The following is an 11,686-nucleotide window of genomic DNA, read 5'->3' on the forward strand; positions in this document are numbered from 1 at the left end:
TTATTTTTCTTATACTACCCAGTTACAATACATTTGTGCAATTTTTATTGGATATGTTGAATCGGGGGTCCAGGAAAGCTGCTTCCTGATTTGTTCCAATAATTATTTGTATTTTTGTCATTTCAGTCAAATTCAATTCCTATTGACATGAGAGAAAGTTCTGCAAAAGTTTTAAGTTTGGTTTTCTGGAGGCTGCAGGTAGATTGCAATGTTACACACTGGTTCGTCTAGACAAGGAGAAAAAATACTTTAAAACAGCTCATTACAGCCAAATTATGAACAGTGACATGCAGTATAGGTTCCTGTCAGGGGATAAGATGTAGAGGCAGTTTTTACTTTTTTGGTAGAGAATATTAAAAATTCTTCAGACTTTCCCCCAGAGGCTTGCTTGCAGCGTGAGTGTTTTCATTTAGCAGTGGCAGGGTTTTGTTGTTCATGTCAATGAGCGTAACATTGTCTGAATGCAAAGAAGGACGGTGCTGCGAAGGAGAAAGCATGGGTCAAGCAAAAATGTGTTCGGTAAAAGAGGCAGCAGTACCAATCTTACCTTTAACATTTGAGTCACAAATAAATAAATAAATAAATAAATAAAAAATCAAGCCAGAATCTGCATTTCTGAATCAGGGACTAATGACTCTCAAACAATCTATAACAATGTTATAATCTAATGACTCAGTTTCAAGGACTTAGTGTTCTTTGTGCCTCAGCCAGGAAGCCTCTGCCTACCTGCACTGCTTGGCTTTGAAGAAAAATGGTCCCCAGGTTTCTACTGTTTCAAGGATCAAACAGACACTCCTTTGCTGCATTATTTATCAAGCACAAGCTCCTCAAAACTGTATGCAGCTTGGTGCTAATGAGTACACGGGCCATATTTATTACTGCTGCATGAAGGGATGAAAAAAGCCGTTCTGCCTCTCCCCTCGAGTCTTGTTTTTTCTCTCTTAGCCTAGCACTCCTGTCTTACATGATCTAAGAAATGAAGGCGATGCTACCGTTGACCTCAAAGGAAATCTGGCTTTAGATAGACATACAGTTTTCTGTATTCTTTAGAGCTAGTTACATATTTTGGGAAATATGTTTAGTCTCTTCCTTGTTCGAGTTAGAAGATTGATACGTCAAACGTCTCAAATGTCTGTATGGTAAACACCAAGCTAATGTCAGCAGCTTAGCTTTGCTCAGCATAAAGACAGGAAGCATGGGGAAAAATCTGGCTATACTCAAAGCTAATAAAATCCACTTAGCAGCACCTCTAAAGCTCACTAATGAACATGTTACATAGTATTTGTTTAATCCACACAAAAATCAAAGTGTAAAATTGTCAGGTTGCAGTTTTACAAGGGTTCTCATGCTATACGATGTCGTGATTTTTGTTGCTTCCATTTACTCCGGCATTGCTCAATGAAAACATTTGGGCTGCGAACAAACCTCCAGAAAAACATCTTATAACATGTCATGCAGTTAACTGAATGGTAGGCAGATGTTGTTACCTTTGGCTGGTTAGAGTTCAGCATGGACTAGTCGATACAGACGTGGACGTGTAGCTGGAGATGTGCTAGTTCCCATCCAGGGATCTTATTGACTCCATGAATCGTACTGAATTTTATTATCTCAATATCTACTTTATGGAATGGTGCACAATTTGGTACAGATATCCATGGTGTCCATGTGATGCATACTACTATCTATGATGCCTTGACTTTTCCTTGTAAGAAGTCAAGGTCAGGAAGGTCAATACTTTGGTTTATGACAAAATATTTGCAAAAATCAATGACGCTCAAATCTAGCATTTAGCTCAATGCATCGATGTGCCTACAGATAACCTCAAAGCCACAAATAGCTGTGTCTTGTTATTTATTTATCACCAAACATAACACGTGTAGAGGGCTCTCCAATGCATGTCCAAAGATGTGATTCAATAGCATCACAGGGCTGCACTGCTAATAATTTCATATTCAGAGTGCAGTTACAAAGTCTGCAGCAACACTGAGGAGCTACCTATCTACACATTGTATTGCACAAGTCCATATAGAGAGCTAAATACTGAAAAATGTGAATGTAAAATTGCATGATAGCAATAGTGCCGTGTGTGTGTTTTGAAAACCTTCAGAAACTTTCACCACCCACTGGCATGCAGCAGCCAGAGTAGATACCACTTTATCTCCACTTGGCAGCAGCACAGCAGGTAGAAACCTAACGGACATCACAGCCTCTAAAAGTGAACTTGTGTTCATTTCTGTTTGAGCTGGGAGAGCAAAGATAGCAGCATGGTTAGAGCAGGGAGAGAGAGTGTATAGATGGTTATCGGGGCCCTTTAAGATGTCTGGGGCCTCCCAGGGCTCCCTGCAGGCCGTGGAGCGCCCATCGAAGAGCCCAACTGGGCCAGTAATCTATCCCCATGCCATGCTGCTGTGCTCTCCACGCCGTTAATCCAATCAGTCCCCTGCCACGGTGGGACAGGCAGAGCACTAATCCAGTTTACACAGCAACAAAAAAACAGCCCTAGACTCATTCCTCACTCCCCGCAGAGCATTGCCAGCTTCTCGATGTGACATTGAGTGAGAAAGATGAGGATAATTACGGGGACAATTATTTTATTTTTATTATGTGTTCAGCCTTTTTTTTCTTCTTTTTCCCCCATGTTCCAAGCTAATTGCCATGGCCTTGTCACAAAAACCCAAGGTGATAGCATGCAATCATTTGGGAAGCAGAGAGTCAGCCAGTTTTAATGCCCCTCGCCACAGCAGCAGCAGTGGAATCATTAGTATGCATCTGATGAGGTTTAGCCTTGCGTGCAATGGGTTGGGTGGACCTCAGATAAGTCATTTAGACTAACAGGAACTTAATTAATTTTGTTTAATCTTTATAAAGCTCCACAGGGGGACAGATTGGCATACAGCCCCTCGCCGACTCCTTTGCCTCATTTTCAGCCCACCTAGCTTGGCACAGCCCAGAGGTTTTACACAACGGGAGCGAATGGTCTCAGCATCAATATTGGCTTAATGTTGTGCACAATGCTAAAATCTAGCATGTCTAATGAGACCAGGTGGGGTATAAGTCAGTGTTCATTTGCCCATCGGCTTGCAGTGGAACCCTGGCACATGATGTTGAAGGTGTGGCAAAACTACTGCCAACCTTCTCGCAACTACAAAATTCACCCTGGAACTGTTGGTAAACACTGTCTATGTTCAAGATGTAGAGAAAGGGCACCTCACTTGAAACACACCTCAGATTTATGTTTACCTTAATCACTATTTTCTCTGTCCTACCACTGAGGAAAAAGCACCAGCAGCTTCGACTGTCTTCCAGGGGCTGGTGGATGATGCTTGTTTAGTTTGGGACTCAGCCAGAGAGTAAGCTGGCAGGAAAGAGTTGGAAAAATTAGGAGTTAAAGGATGTTTCTGTCTTCGAGATTCTGCTAATACCTCGGATGCCCTTGGGCAAGTTACAGAGAAGCAGAATTGTGACTGGGGGATCCGCGAAAAACGACACCAAAGTGTTCTGTCCTCACTTTCCAACTGAGATGCAGTTGAGCAGAGTATTTAACCCCTGGTGGGATTAGCGGAAGACTGTGGTTGCACTGGGCAGCTCTGAGGTGTAAATGTGTGCAAATGTATTAATGTGAAGCAGGACGGAGCTGAAAAACAAGTGTGTGCTCAGCAAACCCTCTGTGGACTTTTAGATAAGCTAAATGTAAGAAAAATAAAAGTTTTTCAAACACAGTGTGCTGAGGAGTAAAAGAAATTCAACATAGCCCCTTTTTTGCTAAACTCCATTATAACGAATATGATTTCAAAGTACAAATTATCTTTGAAGTACACTTATTTTGATGTGTGTTTCAAGACAATTTCTAAAGTCACATTTTTTTTTAGTTCCATTTGCATCTAATCACTTGTTCAAAGAGAAGAAAGAGTTAAAGACTGGATACACTATTAAATGATCTCTTTAAGATAGACATTTTTCAGTGAGGAGGGGAACAGAAGTGAAATGATGCCCTTCATTTGTTTTCCTGAAACGCTACTAAAGCAAAAAGTTGGGCATTCTTGAGGTTAATGTAGTGTGATTTTGATTCACAGTCAGCATAAAGGTGTTCTTGTAGTGTCTCTAATGGTCTTGTTGACCTCCAGGCCATGTGTACAAGTATCGCTTTGTGTTAAGAATGGCATACAGCATTCTGATATCACTGCACAGTCAATGCTCACCACTCAGCAGTTATCAGCTTGTTCAAGACACTCAAAACAAGATATCACACTGAGGAGCTTCAAGGTCCAGAATGGCACAAAAGACTTGTAATCTTACCGTAGATCCAATATCCAGAGGATACACGATACAATTTACTGTACAAGTTCCTTTAGGTGACCATTGGTTGACTCCTGCAGCTCTCAGGAGCCAGTGGCATCAGTTTCTCCCTAAATACATAACTGTTGCTGAGTAGCAGTCACTGTGGCCACAAGTGGTCATTACAGGATGACGTTCCTTTCATTTCCCAGCATTTACCAATCAGTTGCTTTGAAGACACATCAGGGGATCTGACCTGACTGTTGTGTGGCTGCAGAACAAATACAGAAGAGTCATGAAGTCACTTTGCTAAAATTAAGATAAGCTACTGATCATAGCAAACCAGTTCTATCCAGTGTGGCTTTTGCCAATTACAAATGAACATTTATTTTTTAAAATGAAGTTTATATTATTTATTCTTATCAAATATACATAATTTCACTTTAAGTTCAAAAGCAGCCTATTTATAATATAAGTATTTACTGTGGGGATTTGGGCATCACTAATTTAAAACATGTTGCACCATACAAGCAATTTATGTATAGATTAGCTGTTGGCAAAATTAATAATATATCATGGCCCTTTTAGCTAGATTGAAGACTACAAGAGATGCTGTGATGGAATATTATCGACACATCTGACCTGACATAGGATCAAAATGCTGATTAATAATGTAAAAATGAGAAGATTTTAAATTGTACCAAATGAAATTGGTTAGGTTAGCATAATCTGATATGTCTCACTCATTTTGAACTGCATGAATATGAGATGCCCATTTCTACAACTATAGATAAAGCTAAGTCAAACCTACATTTGCAAAACATTGGCAGCTTTAACTTATCAATATGAAGTAAAGGCTGATTGTACAATCTAATGGCTGAGCAATAATGACATCATCTGCACTTCAGTTGAGTCCCTGTAAGGCTGGCTTTCACGTGCAATGCTGTCTGCCACAAAGGATGGTCATCAACCATAGTTTATTGTTCATATGAAAATGAACGGACAGAGAGTGTGTTACCACCGTCCCCATTGTGCAGTTTCTTTCATTTTGTAAAAACACGAAATAACATATATTCAAATCCAGCTTTCCTTTTTCAACACATGCTAAAGAATCTTCATCTCATGTTTAGACTAAATGAATAAATTAATAGACTAAATGAGTGAACATGCTGTCATAACCCAACCCAGGACCTTAGGGAAGGTTATAGATGAAGGACAGGGCAAACAAACAGAGGCCTCATACTCCGCAACTAAATTTGAAGTAGACAAACTAGAGGACGTTCTGAATAAATGCCCAGGAAGCAGCGGCCTTTTGGCAGATCGACAAATCTCATCTCATATTTCTTTAAAACATCCAGAAGATTCATCTGCTGCCTCAAGCTGACACACAGAGTTTGTGTTTGACTTTTACAAGAAATGTGCAACGAGCGTGCTACGGAACTAGGAGATAATTAGTAAGACGTGAGTTGATTTTTTTTTTTTCTGATACTTAGAATGCCACACAGTGCTCACAGCTGAAGGCTCACAGATGTTGGAGCTAGTAAATGGAGTTTGGAGAAGAGCTTATTATGATTAAATGAATCTGATTGTTTTGCAACCCAGAGGTACAGAGCAGAGGAACCATGTGAGGGTGAATGCAGCTACAGTGAGAGGTTGTCCTAATGATAATTTCAGAGCTTATGGTATATGTGTGACTGTGTTTTTGATTTTGTATTGTCCTTAAGCACAGGAAATTTGCTAAGAAGGATTGATGGATGCATGGTGGATGGTTGGATAGATGTATCAGCGAATGCCTCGATGATAGATGTGTGTCCAATATGCTGCAGAAGCACTTCCACTGACTTTGAGATAAAACCCACAAAGAGGCTTACAAATCTATCTTGTTGGTATATTGACAAAATTGTCAAAATAACAATATCGACAGCAGAACTGAACCAGATATGAAAGATTAAACTAAACGACAGCAAAACTCCTCAAGGAAGGAAGTGATAAGACAACAAATTCCATACAACAAGAATTGTAAGTATTGCACTGTTGTTTTATAACACTGGGAATTAAAAATATTCATACCATTGTCTAGGTAAATACTCGATTCTGATTGGCTGCACGGTGTCCATTAATTTTTGATAATGGACACCTACTAACTACCTACATGGACACAGTCAAAGCCTCCATGTATTGCAACATGTCAACAAGCTAACATCTAATTACAACACCGAGTGACCTCAACACTTCTTCTTACGTATTTGGAGAATATGACAACTTTGGTGACTGGGATGCAGCCAGACAAAGAGAAACTGAAAAGAAAAGGGAATAACGGGAGTAAACAGGGAAAATGAAATCAAATAGAGGATGAAAAAGAACAAAACTGCAAAATAGGCAGTTCATACACTTCGAACTACATGGCCAATGCTCTGAATGAGACCCTGTGGGAGTTTTATGCCACTGTCCAGTCCACCAAGGCAGGGGGGGTCTGAGGGCTGGTATTAACGGTCATTTAACTGAATTCCTTGGTGGAGGTCTAAGAGCATTTTCCAGTGACGTAATGAGTTATCATCATGGATTTTCATGTAACAAAGTGAACATATTAAACAATGATAGGCTAACTAGGCCTAAATATTTTGACTTATTTTCTTTTATTTGCTGAGGAAAATTCCCAACCTTTCAACCACATCTCTTGACCTTCATCAGTAGACGTAGTTTCACACTCAGCGTTCATTGATTCTGCTCATTTGGGATCATGTCACCTTAGTATGGACCTTCATCTGTCGCATGTTAACAGGTGTTCGTGTACCGTCATGATGATTATTCAGTTATGCAGTCAAAAGCTCTGGAAAAGAGTGAGTAAGCAGAACTTGCCTTAAAATCTTTTTATCAAATGATTTTGTTTTTGGCATTTAGGTGTCTTTTCAGGCAATCTGTTGTACTTTCAAACACTTCTCTTGGGATAGAAGCATATCACAGCAGCAGTTCAGTCTGCTGTAACAACTACAATGGCTCCAGCAGGCGCCACATCAAATAACAGCAGCATGTTAATAACATTATGTGTCAATAGTGTACTTTGACTCCTGAGCTCCACAGTAATCACTGTAATTAATACTGCCGGAGGATTCTGATCTGAAACTTGCAATACTTTGCCGCTCATTCCCACATCAGTCTTGTCCAGCTCATCACCGCCATGATTAAAGCACAGCCACCGACATGAATGGGAAATAGATTTTAAAACAATGCCTGCTAATGGAAGCTGAGAGGAAGGATGATTAATGGATGATTGTTTAATCGATTAATATCCCGCCTCTGAGGATTTGCAAGGGAGACTTCATTTCATGTTCTGCTGGTTTGAAGACATTAAAGAGCTTACAGCTTATATCTTCCCTGCCTCTGCTGGTACTCTGCCCCATGCAAACCTTCTTATGAATGCAGTGGTTTACATGTTGATATGTGAAGAGAAAAATACAGTAGAATTTAAATATTTGCATTTCCATGAGAAGCTATACAAACTTCTTTACTATGAGGGTCCTTTCAGCAGTTTTCTTACCCTTTGGTTGAAACCGATTCATTTAAAAAACTAATTAGAGCACATTCAATTCCATGCTTTGAGACTCTGATCCTCCGCTTAATGCTAGTCCTTCTGCAGAGAGAGGATTGCAGATTGCTATTTTTCATCATGAACAAAGGGGCGGTTTAATACCATAGCCTAAAGAATTTCACATCCTGAGATTCAATACATACAGAGAAGGTGGCAAATAAGTCAGCATTTTCCTGCACTGCATCAGTGTCAACATCCAGCAGCACAGCAGACATTCATGAGATGTTAAGCCCATCGTATCAGTTACATGGACAGTTAATCCCCAGGTGCCTGGGAGTTGTGTTGATGACTACATTTTCTAATCTGTGTTTTAGCTACAACATTTCATTTGCAATGAAGATCCCCTATCTTCTTCTACTCTTCTCTTCAGGTTGGAGGACATACCATGCTACCTATTCGCTGGATGCCTCCAGAGAGCATCATGTACAGGAAATTCTCCACGGAAAGCGACGTCTGGAGCTTTGGAGTCATCTTGTGGGAGATCTTTACCTATGGGAAGCAGCCTTGGTTTCAGCTGGGGAATAACGAGGTACAAGATACAAAAAGAGGAAATACATATTACAGATATATTATCAAAGGCTGTACTGCAGGCCTTTGTGTATACACCAAATGATAGCTCTAGGTTATCCGGTGGTAAATGTTGAAACATTTCAAGGGTGGTGCAAGCGAGGATACATATAAAATCACAGTACAAACAGTAACAGTTGTGGCAGTTGTTATTTAACAGGAAAGAAGTAGGAGTTGAATTGATTTGCCGTCCCTCACAGAGCATCAAGGGCTAAAACATGAGCTTTCTAATAGCAGATTTGAATAAACACTGCCATTTTTGATCTTTATGTACTGCCTCATGTTGTTTCTTTTCTCTTTCTGAGACTTGCGGTGGCCCAATGAAGTGATAAATTGATGCCGCTTTGCCACCACACGAGACGCAGCATTACATAACACCCATGATTGGTTTGTTTTTTCATTGGAGGCTCTGCTTTGAATCAATAAAATTCAATTAGGATTACTCTTGTAAAGCAAGCATATTGAGAAAATTAAATTGACCTAAAAGAATAACCTGGCTTTTCAAGTATTTCAGTTGAAACATCAATATGCTCTTGGGCTTGACACAAATTGGGATTTCCACATTTCAATGTATCTTATTCAGAGATGTTTTTGAGACACTCTAAATGAAACACTCAGCTGTTTAAACTATGTTGCTGTAAGCTTATGGCAGTGTAACAAGATGAGCATCGTATTATGTCATAAACAAAAAAGTGAAAATCCATTATCTCTTCCTGTAATGTAATTTTGTCTTCAGGTAGTGTTAAATGGGAATATTGCACGTGTTATTCAGTTGCTCGGATTTGTCCCACACATTACACAAAGATACATTACAGCAGCAATTATAAAGGGGTATCAGTGACAAATAACACCTGGATACCGTTGGAACTTGTTTCAAACAGGCCTCAGTCTCTGCTTGGCTAAATAGGCCATTTCCTCTGATTTTATCCAGAAAAAAGCGCAACAGAGAAAAACTAGATTCTTGTTGAGTTTGTATAGTTCACTGAAGCTACTTCAGATGAAATCTATAGGGAAAATATATGGTAACATTTTGCTGAGATATTACTGCTACCAGAGGGGTGAAGCAGTGCCCTGTACTTTTTAAGTTTTAGGTAATCACTCAGGACCCAAAAGCAGAAACCAGACCCAAACGAGAGCACGTACAAATTCAACTAACAGCAGTTTATTATAAGATTAGTTAGTGTCCGAAATCCGGAGCGATGGAGCGGAGCCAGCTCGATTGTGTATTGTGAATTAGAGGTGAACATCAGAGCAGGACAGGCAATAGATGGAATCTTCAGCAGGAACGCAGGAAGCAATGAACCTGATGCACAGGTAAAATGGGATTCGGCAAATTCAAAGACAGCATCAGGAAATTGCAGAGAACTAGAAGAGTTGGTCGAATGTAGCACCACAATGAACCTCAGAACAATCAGGTGAAGAGTAGAGTGAAGGGCCGGGATTTATGTACTGCAGGCTACAGGTGTAGTTGGCGACAGCATCGACAGCAGGTGTACAGGTGAGCAGGCAGGAGGAGGAAGTTAGGTTGCCACACCCAGATTGAAACAGACACTCCACACACACAAACACAACAAACCAGGGAGGAGATAATCTCAGAAACATTAGGGATGAGGGAGGAATCCTGCTAGACCCCAACAGCACTGCCTCCTGTCATAGCAGCTGATCCACATCCAGGCCACATCCTACGCCTCCCTGCAGCTGAGACTCCCCTGCTTTTCTGCCCATCTGAGGCTCTTGTTTGGCACAGCTCCATGATTCACTGGTGGAATCGCAGAGCCAGGGTGACAAAATACCATGTTTTTACTCCCCCTTTCCATTACAGAAAGTCATGTTACTTGATCTTTAGCCACAAACATTCGCTGCTATTTTATACACATTTAAGTACATTTTGTATTAAAATCTTAAAGCCTTAAAGCTTATAGTGCCTTCACTTGCTGCCTTATTAGACCTCTTCGCAGGATAACATGGACATGCACAAACACCTCCTTCACCCTTCTGCTGGGTTTGTTGTACCTATTTGAGCAGGACAACTGTTCTCATTCTTATTAGCTCCTCAGAGTTTGGTGACATCAGACACAATCATTTGTCATTTTTTTGCAAGTTCATGTCTCAAGACTCTTGTCGTTGTAATGAGTCGTCTATCATCTGCTCCATGCAATCCAGTCTGCTTAAAACACTGCATAGCTATATCTAAGGGATTCAAAGCATGCACTACTGTATTATTTATACTCACTGCAAAGCCTGCACTCTGTGTGTACAAGTGTGGCAAGCAAACAAACACTTACTCACTCATCTTTTCTAAATATTCAGTGAATGACAGTCTAATCAAATGAACCTTCTTAAGCTACAAAGCAAGTGGTGAGCTAATGTTAGATTATTGATGCTGAGCTAAACATGTTTGCTAACCCTGTAGGCGCTAACTTTTACATTACAAAATCACTGACCTGTCCAGGTACATTTTCACCTGTCTGATAAAGTTTGAAGTTATTACGGCCAAATTTTTTCAAGCTGTCGTTGCTGAAGCTTACTGTCATCTGTAGCCACACGCACTGGATGAGTGAGTGAATGACATTCAGCTCGTCAGACATTTCCTTCATGTTAACGGGCCAAAAATAAATAAAAATTAAGATTGCTCACAAGTCCTGAGTCAGAGTCAAGCCTTTTGAGGACGAATCTCAAGTCAAGTCTCAAGTCACTGTGTGTGGGACTTACAGTAACTCCAACTCAAGTCCATGTTTCCAGTCACCATCTCTCTCTGGGTGACATCAGTTATTTGCAGCATAGCTCCTCTAACTTACAGCTGACTACAGGTCTAATCAGCCAGGGTAATTCGGAACACTTGTGGGGCCACTGCAGTGTCTTTAATTTGCAAATTAACCAGTAAATAAAGCTGTCAATTAAATGAAGTGGAGTAAAATGTACAATATGTACCTCTGAAAAATAGTCAAGTAGCTAAAAGTACAAATGAGCCTAAAATGGAGATAAAAATCAGCCTTGGCCTGATGCAAAGCAATATAATCTTCAAATTAAAGGGCTAAATCAGCCACATAAAGGGGAAGTCTTGGGGAGTATTAATGCATATGTGAAAAAAGTTGTATGAGTCATTTGTGACTCCAGATGTCACTTGCCTCAGCACTGTTTGAATCTACAAGATAACAATTTAGAAAATAAAAATAAAAAAAATCTGGGCGTGAGGAGTTCTGCAGTCAGCTCCTCATCTTTGCTTGAAGCTGGCAGCCTGTGGATACCAGAGCC

General features: G+C 40.3%; 1 protein-coding gene across 4 annotated transcripts in view; it reads left to right on the forward strand.

Annotated features, from left to right (window-relative positions):
* Positions 1-11,686, forward strand: part of ntrk3b (neurotrophic tyrosine kinase, receptor, type 3b) — a 182,023-nt gene that overhangs the window by 163,755 nt on the left and 6,582 nt on the right. For all 4 annotated transcript variants that reach the window (XM_076742373.1, XM_076742463.1, XM_076742552.1 and 1 more), the window contains one exon: positions 8,235-8,393. In XM_076742373.1, the coding sequence (XP_076598488.1) occupies positions 8,235-8,393 (159 nt within the window). The remainder of the gene's footprint in view (positions 1-8,234; positions 8,394-11,686) is intronic.

Source organism: Chaetodon auriga, chromosome 1 (genome assembly GCF_051107435.1).
Source record: "Chaetodon auriga isolate fChaAug3 chromosome 1, fChaAug3.hap1, whole genome shotgun sequence".
Classification (NCBI taxonomy): Eukaryota; Metazoa; Chordata; class Actinopteri; order Chaetodontiformes; family Chaetodontidae; genus Chaetodon; species Chaetodon auriga.